The sequence below is a fragment of the Amblyraja radiata genome, chromosome 1 (assembly GCF_010909765.2).
Source record: "Amblyraja radiata isolate CabotCenter1 chromosome 1, sAmbRad1.1.pri, whole genome shotgun sequence".
NCBI classification, from domain to species: domain Eukaryota; kingdom Metazoa; phylum Chordata; class Chondrichthyes; order Rajiformes; family Rajidae; genus Amblyraja; species Amblyraja radiata.
In genome coordinates, this window is record NC_045956.1 from 176,834,868 (window position 1) to 176,851,613 (window position 16,746).

The 16,746-nt window shown below is 45.6% G+C and overlaps 1 protein-coding gene across 2 annotated transcripts in view; it reads right to left on the bottom strand.

The window, feature by feature from the left end:
- The window catches only part of atrn (attractin), a 358,557-nt gene that overhangs the window by 30,854 nt on the left and 310,957 nt on the right, over positions 1 to 16,746 (bottom strand). For both annotated transcript variants that reach the window (XM_033035556.1, XM_033035562.1), the window contains exon 27: positions 9,601 to 9,708. In XM_033035556.1, the coding sequence (XP_032891447.1) occupies positions 9,601 to 9,708 (108 nt within the window). The remainder of the gene's footprint in view (positions 1 to 9,600; positions 9,709 to 16,746) is intronic.

Here is a 16,746-nt window from a genome sequence, read left to right on the forward strand (position 1 = left end):
GTTCATTGTAGCTATGGGGAAGGGAACAATGAGGCATGTACACAGTAAAATTAATTAAAAAAGAACTGGTTTCAGATTATTTTCAGCATGTTGATGCTCACTGCACCAGGCTAACATTTGAAGCATAGACTTAAGATTTAAGCTCCAGGAATCACCTTACGTTGCAGACAATCACATCATTAATCTCAAAGAGACAACTTGAACTTCCCAACAGATGTCTTGTCTATGAACAATTTCAACAGTGAAATTATTTGTTTCCCTAAATCATGGTTAGCACTTGCTTTACTTCATCTCGATACCTGAGCTGCATAAATAACATTTGCAAGACAGAAGGCAGGCTATCAAATGTAATCTTCAACAGCTCTCTGAATTAACACAAGCATGGGCCAGCATGACTCACATGGGTCTAAACAATTGCCTTTTGTTTTGGACCCAGATCAATAGTTTATTTTAGTTTAGAGATACAGCGCGGAAACAGGCCCTTCGGCCCACCGAGTATGGGCCGACCACCGACCACCGACCCCTACACATTAACACTATCCTGCACACATTAGGGACAATTTCACATTTATACCAAGCCAATTCACCTACAAACCTGAACATCTTTGGAGTGTGAGAGGAAACTGAATATCTGGGAGAAAACCTACGCAGATCATGGGGAGAACGTCCAAACTCCAGATGGGCAGCACGCATAGTCGGGATCGAACCTGGCCCTCTGCAGCTGTAAGCGTGGTACCGCAACAACTCTACCGCTGCGCTACCCGTAGCACTAGTAGCACTTTTAAATGATACATATTTTAAATAAATAAAGGTGATGAGCCTAATCTAATCATTGTCATTGAATCATAGCGCGTGAAAACAGGTCTATCAGCTCAACTAACCCACGCCAACCAACATGCCCCATCTCCACTGGTCCCATCTTCCTGCGTTTGGCCCATATCTCTCTAAACCTATCCTATCCATGTACCTGTCTAAATGTTTCTTAAACATTGTGATAGTACCTGCCTCAACTACCTCCTCTGGCAACACGTTCCATACACCCATGCTTCCCATTTTCCCCATGCCAGGTTTTGACCAACATCTCTTTTCCATTTTTCTACCCACCACACCATCAGTCTAAAGAAGGGAGCCACCCCGAAAGGTCGCCCATCCATTCCCTTCCCAGATACCGCCCGACCAACGGAGTTCCTCCAGCACTATTGTAATGAAGCAAAACGCAAAGTGCTGGAGGAATTCAGAGGGTCAGGCAGCATGTGGAAGAAATGGTAATCGTTCAAGAGGTATAAGCTCATGAGTGATAAGAGTAGAATTAGGCCAATTGGCCCAACAAGTCTACTCCGCCATTCAATCATGGCTGATCTATCTCTCCCTCTCAACCCCATTATCCTGCCTTCTCCCCATAACCTCTGACACCTGTACTAATCTTCATACCTAGTCTGAGGTGCGCTGCAACCAGAAATGACAGCCTGAACAAAACCTCTTGGCCACACTGTCAATCAATGACTCGCCTGTTTACATTACCATTACAAACTAACCTCAAATCCTCATTCACCAATAGGCTAACACCTTATAACACCTTATAAGGCCATAAGTGATAGGAGAAGAATTAGGGCCATTCGGCCCATCAAATGTACTCCACCATTCAATCATGGCTGATCTATCTCTCCCTCCTAATCCCATTCTCCTGCCTTCTCCCCATAACCCCTGATACCCATACTAATCAAGAATCTATCTATCTCTGCCTTAAATATATCCATTGACTTGGCCTCCACAGCCTTCTGTGGCAAAGAATTCCACAGATTCACCACCCTCTGACTAAAGAAATTTCTCATCTCCTTCCTTAAACCATATAATATAACCATATAACAATTACAGCACGGAAACAGGCCATCTCGACCCTTCTAGTCCGTGCCGAACACATAATCTCCCCTAGTCCCATATACCTGCGCTCAGACCATAACCCTCCATTCCTTTCCCATCCATATAACTATCCAATTTATTTTTAAATGATAAAAACGAACCTGCCTCCACCACCTTCACTGGAAGCTCATTCCACACAGCTACCACTCTCTGAGTAAAGAAGTTCCCCCTCATGTTACCCTAAACTTCAGTCCCTTAATTCTCAAGTCATGTCCCCTTGTTTGAATCTTCCCTATTCTCAGTGGGAAAAGCTTTTCCACGTCAACTCTGTCTATCCCTCTCATCATTTTAAAAACCTCTATCAAGTCCCCCCTTAACCTTCTGCGCTCCAAAGAATAAAGCCCTAACTTGTTCAACCTTTCTCTGTAACTTAGTTGCTGAAACCCAGGCAACATTCTAGTAAATCTCCTCTGTACTCTCTCTATTTTGTTGACATCCTTCCTATAATTAGGCGACCAAAATTGTACACCATACTCCAGAATTGGCCTCACCAATGCCTTGTACAATTTTAACATTACATCCCAACTTCTATACTCAATGCTCTGATTTATAAAGGCCAGCACACCAAAAGCTTTCTTTACCACCCTATCTACATGAGATTCCAATTTCAGGGAACTGTGCACAGTTATTTCCAGATCCCTCTGTTCACCTACATTCTTCAATTCCCTACCATTTACCATGTACGTCCTATTTTTATTTGTCCTGCCAAGATGTAGCACCTCACACTTATCAGCATTAAACTCCATCTGCCATCTTTCAGCCCACTCTTCCAACTGGCATAAATCTCTCTGTAGACTTTGAAATTCTTCTTCATTACCCGCAACCCCACCTATCTTAGTATCATCTGCATACTTACTAATCCAATTTACCACACCATCGTCCAGATCATTGATGTACATGACAAACAGTGGACCCAACACAGATCCCTGTGGCACCCCACTCGTCACTGGCCTCCAACCTGACAAACAACCATCCACCATTACTCTCTGGCATCTCCCATTCAGCCACTGTTGAATCCATCTTGCTACTCCACCATTAATACCCAACCATTGAACCTTCTTAACCAACCTTCCATGAGGAACCTTGTCAAAGGCCTTACTGAAGTCCATATACACAACATCCGCTGCTTTACCCTCATCAATTTCCCGAGTAACATCTTCAAAAAATTCAAGAAGATTAGTTAAACATGACCTTCCAGGCACAAATCCATGTTGACTGTTCCTAATCAGACCCTGTTTATCCAGATGCTTATATATATTATCTCTAAGTATTCTTTCCATTAATTTGCCCACCACTGACGTCAAACTAACAGGTCTATAATTGCTAGGTTTACTCTTAGACCCCTTTTTAAACAATGGAACAACATGCGCAGTACGCCAATCCTCCAGCACTATTCCCGTTTCTAATGACATTTGAAATATTTCTGCCATAGCCCCTGCTATTTCTACACTAACTTCCCTCAATGTCCTAGGGAATATCCTGTCCGGACCTGGAGACTTATCCACGTTTATATTTCTCAAAAGTGTCAGTACTTCCTCTTCTTTGATCCTCATAGTTTCCATAGCTACTCTACTTGTTTCCCTCACCTCACATAATTCAATATCCTTCTCCTTGGTGAATACCGAAGAATAGAAACTGTTCAATATCTCCCCCATCTCTTTTGGCTCTGCAGATAGTTGGCCACTCTGACTCTCTAATGGACCAATTTTATCCCTCGTTATCCTTTTGCTATTAATATAGCGGTAGAAATCCTTCGGATTTACGTTTACCTTACTTGCCAAAGAACTTGCTAAAGAACATCTTTAAATTCTGAGGCTATGACCTCTAGTCCTAAACTCTCCCACAAGTTTACCAATCTCCATCTCCCACGAGTTTACCAATCCTCTCCATCTTGGAAGAGGTGAGAATGAACTGGGAAAAATATTTTCATAGTACTCTTTTGTAGCAGATGTGTGCGATTTTGCCCAGTACAAACACAGCTGTAATTTCTACACGGTGAAAACAAAATGCATAAAAATGGCCTTTTATTTAAATCTGACAATGTGCACTTTAACCACATGTGATTTTTTCTATTACAAATCTCAAATTGCGGAGTACAAAGGCAAATAAATAAATGACGGGCCTTTGTCCCAAACATTATGGAGGGCGCTGTATGAAAAGATACAAAGGATAAAAGTTTTTCAACATCTTTCCATCCCAGCAGTAGTATGTAATTCCAAATTTATTTGTTAAAATATAAAAAAAGGTAACTTCCCATTTCATTAACAGCGAGCAGCTTTATTGCTACCTCAGCACTGATTTTAGTATTTCTTCTATATATTTTTATTCATCATGTTTATTTTTGAAATTCAAAAATGTGTCCACTTGCTTATTAGAATATACATTCGAATGCACGGCCCGACTAGCTTTTCCCGAGACTGCGTGCTCGATGGTCAAGTCCGCAGGCCGCGGTTGGGGCGATCCCAGGCAAAGGATCGACTCCGACGTTAAGTCCACGCCCCGCAAGGGCGCTCATGGTCAGTCTGAGGAGGCCTCCAGCTCCATTGATGGTAGGCCGCAGAGTGACCGGAGACACGATCCGGAAAGTAATCGCATCTCCGGCAAGGTAAGAAACTGAAAACAAAGTTTCCCCCTCCCCCTCCCCCCATATAAAACAAACCGGAGAACATTTACACAAACTTCAAAACACACTAAAAAATTTAAAAAAGACGAAAAAACAGACAGACTGTTGGTGGGGCTGCCAATCGTTCGGCGCCCCTGGTGGTGTTGTCCTTCCCTGTTACCCTCACTGTGTTAAAATAAATATAAATCAGACCCTCGTTTCTGCAGTGCACATTATCCTGACTCCATCCTTGTTTCCTGTAATACTGACTTGACTGAACTTCTATTTTCTCCTCAATCACATCACTGCTCTGATTTAATAACATAAACAGGATCATAAGTTCCTAAGTCAGAGGAGCAGAATTAGGCCATTCTGCCCATCAAGTCTAGACATTAGACATTAGAGATACTCGAGTCTGCCATTCAATTATGGCTGATCTACCTTTCCCTCTCAATCCCAGTCTCCTGTGTTCTCCCCATAACATTTGATCATAACGAACAAGGCCACAGACTTTGGAAGTGGTTGATATGTGGAGTTTATGATTTGGCACACCATTGCAATTCTGATTCAGACTGAGCTATAGGGAGATCAGGCACGTACCATCAGGGTAGGCAAGGTAGGCACTGCCTACCCTGACTAAAATTATAACGAAATTACTAAATATTAATTACTAAATATTACTAAATATAAATAGTAAAGGCATGGGAGAATTATGCCTATCTAAGAGATCAATCTGTTAGGTAGGCATAATTTTCTGTACCTTTCATCCGCAGCGCTTGTAACCCTTGAAGGTCTGTGTAGCCCACGTGCCGTCAGCGCTGCTGGAAGCCGTCAATTTCAAGCGGGGCTGAAGGCAACTGAAATTCTGCCTTTGCAGCACTGCGCAGGTGCAGCAGCCTACCGCGCATGCGCAGCGCTAGTTTCTTGGCGGGTTTTTCAAATATGGATTGGCATTATTTTAAGTGTATCTTAGGAAACAGAGAGAGAAGAATGGAGCTCGTGCACCAATGATGTGGTAAGTACATTTCTTGGTGATGTTTTTAAATACCGTATTTCCCAGGTGTGGGGGTGGGGGGGGAGAGCTCCTTTCACAGCGTTTGAGGAGTCTGGCCCGGGGTAAAGTTGCGAGGAGGGTAGGCGCGTTGTGAAGGAGTGGATCTGGATCATACCAGTAACCCACTTGTGACGCTCCTTGCACGGAGCCACTGCATTGAGGGGGGGAGGGGGGGAGAAGAAGCTCGGGTGGCTGCGAGCGGCCGCCGGGACCCGACAGCAAAACCGGCCGCCACCTCAGTGCCTTCTGCCGGCCCCAGCTCACCTCTGGCAGCTCTCCGTCTAAAAACCTCTCTCCTGCCGCTCGCTGGCCTCACTCATGTCCTTAAATTCCGACAGCGCGATTGAGGTTACTCGGCTGTGGGAATTTAAGGATTTGCGGGAAGCGGCTGACATGAGCGAGCGGCAGGTGAGAGGTGTTCAGACGGAGAGCACTGCCAGAGGTGAGCGGGCCAGCAGAGGGCGCTGAAGTGGCGGCCAGTTTTGCTGTCGGGTCCTGGCGGCCGCTCGCGGCCACCCGAGCTACTTCCCTCCCCGGCCACAATGCGGTGGCTTCGCGCCCGGAGCGCTGCGGCAGCGGTGAGTGAGTTACTGGCATTATCCCCGACCCCCTCCTTCTCAACACTCCTGCCCTCCCCGCATCTTTAACCCCTGGCACAGACTCTCCACACGCTGTGAAAGGAACTCTCCCCCCAATTGGTCCCTTGAACAAGTGTTGTCATTCAATAAGATGACAACTGATTCAACTTTCCCCTGTGCTCCCGTTTTTCCCACCATCTCTCCACCTGCCATCACCCTTCACCCCCACCCATTCAGTAATTCAGAATAAAGGAGAGTAGGAAGCCATGGGCAAATTGAATTGTTACTCGATCTCGCTGGCCCTCCACTCCGCTCTGGACTACTTGGACAACAAAAACTCATATGTCAGGCTGTTATTCATCGATTACAGCTCGGCATTTAACACAATCATCCCCTCCAAGCTGGTTACCAAACTCGCAGAACTGGGTCTCTGCGCATCCCTCTGCAATTGGATCCTCGACTTCCTCATTCACAGACCACAGTCTGTTCGTATTGGTGGAAATGTGTCAGCCTCGATAACAATCAGCATGGGAGCACCTCAAGGCTGCGTGCTCAGCCCCCTGTTGTACTCACTCTATACCCATGACTGCGTAGCCAATCACAGTGCGAACTCCATCATCACTTTCGCTGACGACACCACTGTTGTGGGGCGTATCACTGATGGGGATGAGTCAGAAAAGAGATCGAGCAACTGTCCATATGATGCCAGCGCAATAACCTGGCCCTCAACACCAGCAAAACCAAGGAACTAATAATAATAATAATAAATTTTATTTATGGGCGCCTTTCAAGAGTCTCAAGGACACCGTACAAAAATTTAGCAGGTAGAGGAAAAACATGTAAGGGGAATGAAATAAATAGTAGAGACATGACTAGTACACAAAGACAGAATTCAATTCAAAACACAATATGAGGCAATTAATGCACAGATGAAAAGGGAGGGGGACGTGGGGCTAAGGATAGGCAGAGGTGAAGAGATGGGTCTTGAGGCAGGACTGGAAGATGGTGAGGGACACGGAATTGCGGATCAGTTGGGGGAGGGAGTTCCAGAGCCTGGGAGCTGCCCTGGAGAAGGCTCTGTCCCCAAAACTGCGGAGGTTGGACTTGTGGATGGAGAGGAGACCGGCTGATGTGGATCTGAGGGACCGTGAGGGTTGGTAGGGGGAGAGGAGGTCAGTGAGATATGGGGGGGGGGGGGGCAGATGGTGGAGGGCTTTGTAGGTGAGGATCAGGATTTTGTAGGTGATCCGGTGGGAGATGGGAAGCCAGTGAAGTTGTTTGAGGACTGGAGTGATGTGATGCCAGGATTTGGTGTGGGCGATGAGTCGGTCGGCTGCGTTCTGGACCAGTTGGAGTCGGTTGATGTAGGTGGAGCTGATGCCAAGGAGAAGTGAGTTGCAATAGTCCAGTAGGGAGGAGATGAGAGAGGGTCTGAGTTTGGCGAAGGCATGGATGAGTCTTTCAGCAGCGGGAGGTGTGAGAGAGGGTCTGAGTTTGGCGATGTTGCGTAGATGAAAGAAGGAGGTTTTAATGACATGGCGGATGTGAGGCTCAAGGGAGAGGGTGGATTGGTGAAGTGATTGTGGACTTTGGAAGGAGTAGGAGGGGGACCCACAGCCCCATTTATATCAACAGGTCGATGGTTGAAAGGGTCAAGAGCTTCAAATTCCTGGGCATGCACATCTCTGAAGATCTTTCCTGGTCCAAGAACACTAATGCAAAAATCAAGAAAGCTCATCAGCGCCTCTACTTCCTGAGAAGATTACAGAGAGTCGGTTTGTCAAGGAAGACTCTCTCTAACTTCACCAGGTACACAGTAGAGAGCATGCTGACCGGTTGCATCGTGGCTTGGTTCAGCAATTTGAGCGCCCTGGAGAGGAAAAGACTACAAAAAGTAGTAAACACTGCCCAGTCCATCATCGGCTCTGACCTTCCTTCCATCGAGGGGATTTATCGCAGTCGCTGCCTCAAAAAGGCTGGCAGTATCATCAAAGACCCACACCTTCCTGGCCACACACTCATCTCCCTGCTACCTTCAGGTAGAAGGTACAGGAGCCTGAAGACTGCAACAACCAGGTTCAGGAATAGCTACTTCCCCGCAGCCATCAGGCTATTAAACCTGGCTCGGACAAAACTCTGATTATTAATAACCTATTTTCTGTTATTTGCACTTTATCAGTTTATTTATTCATGTGTGTATATATTTATATTATGGTATATGGACACACTGATCTGTTTTGTAGTAAATGCCTACTATGTTCTGTGTGCTGAAGCAAAGCAAGAATTTCATTGTCCTATACAGGGACACATGACAATAAACTCACTTGAACTTGAACTTGAACTACTGTCTTTATTTTTATTTTTTATTTTTACGGAGAGAACAATCTGCGCATGCACGGTTTAATTTTTTTTTAAAAGCCGACTGACTGCCTACCCTGAGTAATTGCTCACGGCATGTGCCTGAGGGAGATGTTGTGCAGGTTAGGACACTATTTCTTGGAACGCAGGAGGATGAGAGTGATCTTATAGAGGTGTACAAAATCATGAGAGGAATAGATCGAGTAGATGCACAGAGTCCCTTGCCCAGTGTAGGGAAATCGAGAACCAGAGGATATAGGTTTAAGGTGAGGGGGAAAGATTTAATAGGAACCTGAGGGGTAATTTTTTCACACAAAGTGCGGTGGGTGTATGGAACAAGCTGCCAGAGGAGGTGGCTGAGGCAGGTGCTAGCGCAACATTTAAAGAAACATTTAGACAGGTACATGGATCGTACAGGTTTAGAGGGATATGGGCCAAACGTAGGCAGGTGGGACTAGTGTAGATGGGACATGTTAGTCGGTGTAGGCAAGTTGGGTCATAGGGCCTGTTTCCACACTGTGTGACTGTATACAATTGGGTGGCAATGAATGAATGGAACGCTCATCTTTGAAGCAGCTACAAGCTTCACACTTCACAGACCATTTCATGCGCAGACTTCACAGACTATTTCAACTTCTCTTCCAGCACGGGTGATACTGACATTTTACAGCACTAATACATTCCACCCCATGCAAGGAGATGGAGGTAGTCAATGTAAGGTAGCCACACCAATGGTTTTATACGTTTCCCAATAAACACTGATTGTAACCGGACATTGTAAACAGAACAATACACCACAATAAACAATGGACAAGGCACTACCGTAGTTTATGTTCATAACTGATAGGAGCAGAATTATGCCACTCGGCCCATCAAGTCTACTCCGCCATTCAATCACAATCCCATTCTCTTTACCTTCTCCCCGTAACACAAGACACCCGTACTAATCAAGAATCTGTCTATCTCTGCCTTAGAAATGTCCATTGACCTGGCCTCCACAGCCTTCTGTGGCAATTAATTCAACAGATCCACCAGCAAAGAGTTTGCTTCCTGTAAAATAGCAGGTAAAGAAAGTAGCTTCTGGTTACCTTGATGCTTCCTCCAATAAGATCAGGTGGCTCCTCTTCTGTCTCCAAGGCGACATTGATCGTGGCAAAGGGTCGACTCGCCATCTGTTGCATCTCTCGTAGAAGTTGCTATGAGACACAAGTGTACACAGAAGGTTCACTGCAGGTAAATAACAAAGTGAGCAGTATCATTCTTGACAATGCATTCAAAGTTTACTTTTGTTTGGTTTTAGTTCAGAGATATAGCGTGGAAACACGTCCTTCGGCCCAGCGAGTCTGCGCCAACCAGTGATCTTCCCGTACATTACACTATCTTACGCACTAGGGACAATTTACAATTCTTACCAAAGCCAATTAACCTACAAACCTGCACGAGTGTGGGAAGAAACCAGAGCAACCCGGAGAAAACCCACGCAGGTCACAGAGAGCACGTACAAACTCCGCACTGACAGCACGGGTGGTCAGGCTCGAACCCGGGTCACTGGCGTTGTAAGGCAGCAATTCTACCGCTGCGCCACTGTGCCGCCCCATGTTCTGTATACATTACAGAGAACAGACCACGGACTCTTCCATCACAATCGCTGGGAACGTCACATTCCCAGTATCATCAAACTACCAGAGGTGGCAGCCCAGAGAGAGTCTTCCCTTGGACTCTTCACTGAAGACTCCATACTTCGAAGACTCACGAAATCCGATCAAATTAATCTACCTACTGAGCAAAAATAACGGGAACGGGCGCTGAGAGCTAGAAAACATGCTGCTATTAAACTCAAATAACTGATTAGAAATGTTGAATTTCAAGTGTCATTAAATGACAAAAGTTAAGACCAGAAATCCTGAAACTAGATTTTCCACTTGCTCCACAAGACAGATCAAATAAAGAGAGAGAGGGGGAGAGAGAAGTTGTCATACTCAAAGTCCTTCTCGTGTATTACGGTGTCAACTGCATACAGAGCAGGCAGCATGACTCAAGGCAGATGTTCTGAATCCAATTTTTACAAACAACTACTCCCAAGTTAGAGATGACTAGAGTGTGTGGACTGCAAAAGTTTTTATAGATATGTGAAAAGAAAGAGATTAGTTAAAACAAATGTAGGTCCCTTGCAGTCAGAAACGGGTGAGTTGATCATGGGGAACAAGGATATGGCGGACCAATTGAATACCTACTTTGGTTCCGTCTTCACTAAGGAAGACATAAATAATCTGCCGGAAATAGCAGGGGACCGCGGGTCAAAGGAGTTGGAGGAATTGAGTGAAATCCAGGTTAGCCGGGAAGTGGTGTTGGGTAAATTGAATGGATTAAAGGCCGATAAATCCCCAGGGCCAGATAGGCTGCATCCCAGAGTACTTAAGGAAGTAGCTCCAGAAATAGTGGATGCATTAGTAATAATCTTTCAAAACTCTTTAGATTCTGGAGTAGTTCCTGAGGATTGGCGGGTAGCAAACGTAACCCCACTTTTTAAGAAGGGAGGGAGAGAGAAAACGGGGAATTACAGACCAGTTAGTCTAACATCGGTAGTGGGGAAACTGCTAGAGTCAGTTATTAAAGATGGGATAGCAGCACATTTGGAAAGTGGTGAAATCATTGGACAAAGTCAGCATGGATTTACAAAAGGTAAATCATGTCTGACGAATCTTATAGAATTTTTCGAGGATGTAACTAGTAGCGTGGATAGGGGAGAACCAGTGGATGTGGTGTATCTGGACTTCCAGAAGGCTTTCGACAAGGCCCCACATAAGAGATTAGTTTACAAACTTAAAGCACACGGCATTGAGGGTTCAGTATTGATGTGGATAGAGAACTGGCTGGCAAACAGGAAGCAAAGAGTAGGAGTAAACGGGTCCTTTTCACAATGGCAGGCAGTGACTAGTGGGGTACCGCAAGGCTCAGTGCTGGGACCCCAGCTATTTACAATATATATTAATGATCTGGATGAGGGAATTGAAGGCAATATCTCCAAGTTTGCGGATGACACTAAGCTGGGGGGCAGTGTTAGCTGTGAGGAGGATGCTAGGAGACTGCAAGGTGACTTGGATAGGCTGGGTGAGTGGGAAAATGTTTGGCAGATGCAGTATAATGTGGATAAATGTGAGGTTATCCATTTTGGTGGCAAAAACAGGAAAGCAGACTATTATCTAAATGGTGGCCGACTAGGAAAAGGGGAGATGCAGCGAGACCTGGGTGTCATGGTACACCAGTCATTGAAAGTGGGCATGCAGGTGCAGCAGGCAGTGAAGAAAGCGAATGGTATGTTAGCTTTCATAGCAAAAGGATTTGAGTATAGGAGCAGGGAGGTTCTACTGCAGTTGTACAGGGTCTTGGTGAGACCACACCTGGAGTATTGCGTACAGTTTTGGTCTCCAAATCTGAGGAAGGACATTATTGCCATAGAGTGAGTGCAGAGAAGGTTCACCAGACTGATTCCTGGGATGTCAGGACTGTCTTATGAAGAAAGACTGGATAGACTTGGTTTATACTCTCTAGAATTTAGGAGATTGAGAGGGGATCTTATAGAAACTTACAAAATTCTTAAGGGGTTGGACAGGCTAGATGCAGGAAGATTGCTCCCGATGTTGGGGAAGTCCAGGACAAGGGGTCACAGCTTAAGGATAAGGGGGAAATCCTTTAAAACCGAGATGAGAAGTACTTTTTTCACACAGAGAGTGGTGAATCTCTGGAACTCCCTGCCACAGAGGGTAGTCGAGGCCAGTTCATTGGCTATATTTAAGAGGGAGTTAGATGTGGCCCTTGTGGCTAAAGGGATCAGGGGGTATGGAGAGAAGGCAGGTACAGGATACTGAGTTGGATGATCAGCCATGATCATATTGAATGGCGGTGCAGGCTCGAAGGGCCGAATGGCCTACTCCTGCACCTAATTTCTATGTTTCTATGTTTCTATGACATGAAATGCTGTTACTAGGACTTCTGAAGTCAATCTGTTCCACATTACCCTTTGGATTACCATTTGTTTTTAAAGATTCCTCACGCCTCACCGTAAAAATGAAACAATGAAACTAGTTTTCACGCAGTTTATTTGGCATGACATACTTTTTAATTCCAGCTGTTTCCTGGCATATTTTCTTTCGAATCAACACATTTCTTGGAATTGTAAAAATTGGATTTCATTTGCCTTTTAAATTAGTACTGTTCTTTCCAGTTGAATAGAGTGGAGTAGAAATTATCTTGCATGTTACTTTGCAAATAAAAACATACATTTATTATAACCCATTATTATTAGTTAGAAATTGGGCGGCACGGTGGTGTAAGCGGTAGAGTTGCTGCCTTACAACGCCGGAGACCCGCGTTCAATCCAGACCACGGGTGCTGTCTGTACGGAGTTTGTACGTTCTCCCAGTAACCTGCATGGGTTTTCTCTGGGATATCCGGTTTCCTCCAACACTCCAAAGACGTACAAGTTTGTAAGTTAATTGGCTTGGTATAATAATGGATGGGATTTATATAGCGCCTTTCTAATACTCAAGGCGCTTTACATCGCATTATTCATTCCCTCCTCAGTCACATTCGGTGGTGGTAAGCTACTTCTGTAGCCACAGCTGCCCTGGGGCAGACTGACGGAAGCGTGGCTGCCAATCTGCGCCTACGGCCCCTCCGACCACCACCAATCACTCACACACATTCACACACAGGCAAAGGTGGGTGAAGTGTCTTGCCCAAGGACACAACGACAGTATGCACTCCAAGCGGGATTCGAACCGGCTACCTTCCGGTTGCCAGCCGAACACTTAGCCCATTGTGCCATCTGTCGTCCCATAAATTGTATAATTGTATATTGACCCCAGTGTGTGTAGGATAGTATTAGTGTGTGGGGATCGCTGGTCAGCGCGGACTTGATGGGCTCAAAGTCCTGTTTCCGCTCGGTATCTCTTAACTAAACTAAACTAAAAAGAAACGAGGCAGCTAATACCTTGGTGGGAACATTTAAGAGCTGGAGCTTAGAATTGGCAAAGAAAAAGATCTAATCGAACCACATTTACTGTTTTTTTTGCACGTCATAAAACCTGCTCGTTTTTCATGCTCAAACAACCAAATTACAGATGGCTTATTTGGTCTGACGAGGAAAAGTTCATTAGTGTAAAGGCCATTCAAAAGTCAAGTACTCCAACATAAAAAAACACAGTAATTGCAACGAATAAAGTTCAGCTGGAAAACATTACATGCAGCATATGGAATTCATCTCCAACACTCTGCCCATTAACTGGAAAAGCCACAAGCAGAGAGAGAGAGAGAATGAAGGGAAGTTTTGGGACTAAAAAAAATGAGCTGCTTGACATTTGATGGATTATACAAAAATTTGCATATTATTCATTAACTGAGGCTTCTCTTAACAGAAACCTTGAATAAGAAATAATTTTATTCTTCTTCCTGAATATAAGTCTATGATTCACTTTTTGTCAGTAAAAATACTAACACAGAATTACCTATGGGTCTTTGTTTAATTGGGCAGCACAATGGTGCAGCGGTAGAGTTGCTACCTAATAGCACCGGACACCAGGGTTCGATCCTGACCTTGGCTGCTGTCTATAGGGTGTTTGCATGTTCTCCCTGTGACTGCATGGGTTCTCTCCGGGTGCTCCGGTTTCCTCCCACATTGCAAAAACATGCAGGTTTGTAGGTTAACTGGCTGCTGTAAAATCGTCCCAAGTGTGTAGTTTAGAACTAGTGCATGGGCGATCGCTGGTCAGTGTGGACTCGGTGGGCCGAAGGGCCGGTTTCCACACCGTATCTCCAAACTAAACTAAATTGAAAGTTACAGCATGGAAACAGGCTCTTTGGCCCACCGTGTCCAAGCCGACCATCGATCGCCCGCTCAAACACTAGTTCTGTTATCACACTTTCTTATACACTCCCGACGCACTATGAGCAATTCACGGAGGCCAATCAAACCAGCCTTTGGGATGGGGTAGGAATCTGAAGCACCCGGGGGAAACCCACACAGTCGTAGGTAGAACGTGCAAACTCCACACGGACAGCAGCAGAGGGAATTGAACTTGGGTCCCAGGCGCTGTGAGGCAGCGGCTTTACCAGTTGCACCACGGTGCCGCTCCATTGCTTAAGTCCGACAACTGAAGTCTAGCAAACTGTATTGCTGGCAATGTCTCATCCATCCATTGTGAAATATTTGGTCTGAATCATACTTCTATTTTCTTTGTATGCAAAATTTCGTGGTAATTTTTCTTTGCTCTTCACCCAATTTTCCCGATAATCTAATGAAAAGTATTTTTCAGGGAAACGCCATAAGGCTCATGCCACGCTGAACACCCATCATCTGTCCACATTTATCACATTGCTCCTGTACTACGCACTGCAACACCTGCTTAATGGCACTACAATAGTTTAGTTTATTGTCACGTGGACCGAGGTACAGTAAAATGCTTTTGTTAGGTGTTAACCAGTCAGCGGAAAGACTATACATGCTTACAATTGAGCCGTCCAGTGTACAGATACATGATAAAGGGACTAATGTGCAAGATATAGTCCAGTAAAGTCCAATTAAAGATTCAACTTGGGCAGCTTACAACCCAGTGCCATGGATCAGTCTGAAGAAGGGTTTTGGCCCGATAAGTTGCCTATTGATCAGTCTGAAGAAGGGTTTCAGCCCGAAACATTGCCTATTTCCTTCGCTCCATAGATGCTGCTGCACCCGCTGAGTTTCTCCAGCATTTTTGTGTACCAGCCATGAATATTGATTTCTCTAGTTTCAAGTACCCTTTGCATTCCCTCTCTCTCCGTCCCTCCCCCACCCTATTTGTCCTGAGAGTTTCACTATCCGTCTCCTTCGTTATCCCCTCTTCAACAGCCAACAATGAACCAGCATGGGCTCCACCTTTCTTGATACATCGGTGCCGGCCGGCTGTGATTTGTTCTGTACCTATTTATACCTCTAGTTTCCCTCTCCCATGACTCAGTCTGAAGAAGGGTCTCGACCCGAAACGTCACCTATTAATTTTCTCCAGAGATGCTGCCTGTCCCGCTTGTTGTGTCTATCTCCGATTATGATAGTCCGAGGGTCTCCAGCGTGGTAGATAGCAGCTCAGGACAGTTGTTGATCGGATGGTTGAGTTGAGCTGATAACAGCTGGGAAGAAACTGTCCCTAAACCTGGAGGTGTGCGTTTCCACACGTTTGTACCGATGGGAGAGGGAAGAGGGAAGAGCCTCGGCCTTGATTATGGGATGGGAGCGGGAAGAGAGAAGAGCCTCGACCTTGATTATACTGTTAGTCTTGCCAAGCACATTTCACATTTATTTCACATATCACAGCAAAGGGTGAAATAATATAACACGTTTAAGAAGGAACTGCAGATGCTGGAAAATCGAAGGTAGACAAAAATGCTGCTGAAACTCAGCGGGTGAGGCAGCATCTATGGAGCGAAGGAAAGGGTGACGTTTTGGGTGGAAACCCTTCTTCAGACCCGGAACTGAAGAAGGGTTTCGACCTGAAACGTTGCCTAAATAATATAACATGGTTGCTTTTGTGAAATGTTCCACTTCATGCTTGATGTTTGCATGAGTCCTAGCAGCGATTATTATTTATAAAAACAGGCAGAATAGGAATACAAGTAATTCACTCTTCAACTGAGTAGGATTTTGCCACTTGCGCTATCACAGTTTATCTCAACAGCTGGCTTTGATTTTATGATGCTGTCAGAGAGAAGCACGGGAATAGCTGGAGGGGAATGATTACAATAAACAGAAGCAATCTCAATCATACACTGTTGATCTTTTATGTTTTAAAAAAACAGGCAAGGACCTCAGACAAAAGATACCACAGAGAAATGGGAGGGGGGGGGAGCGGAGGGGTTGAAAAGGGGAGTAGTGAGTGGGGGTGAAAGGGGGGTGAGGGGGTGGAGAGGAGAGGGGGAGGAGGGGAGACAGGAGGGGAATGCGGTGGGTAGGGTGGAGAGGGGGAGGGTAGAGGAGGGGGTTAAGTGGAGGGAAGGGGGAGAGGGGAGGTGGAGGGATGCGGACGAGGGGGCAAGGGAGAAGAGGGGGAGAAGACGGCAGGGTGGGGGCAAGAGAAGGGAGGGTCGGAGGTAGGGGGTGTGGGTGGAGGCGAGGGGTGAGGGAACGAGGCAAGAGAGGGAGAGGGAGGCAAGAGAGGGGGACGTGGTAAGAGAGGTGAAGGGGAGGGAGGAGGGGCAGAAGG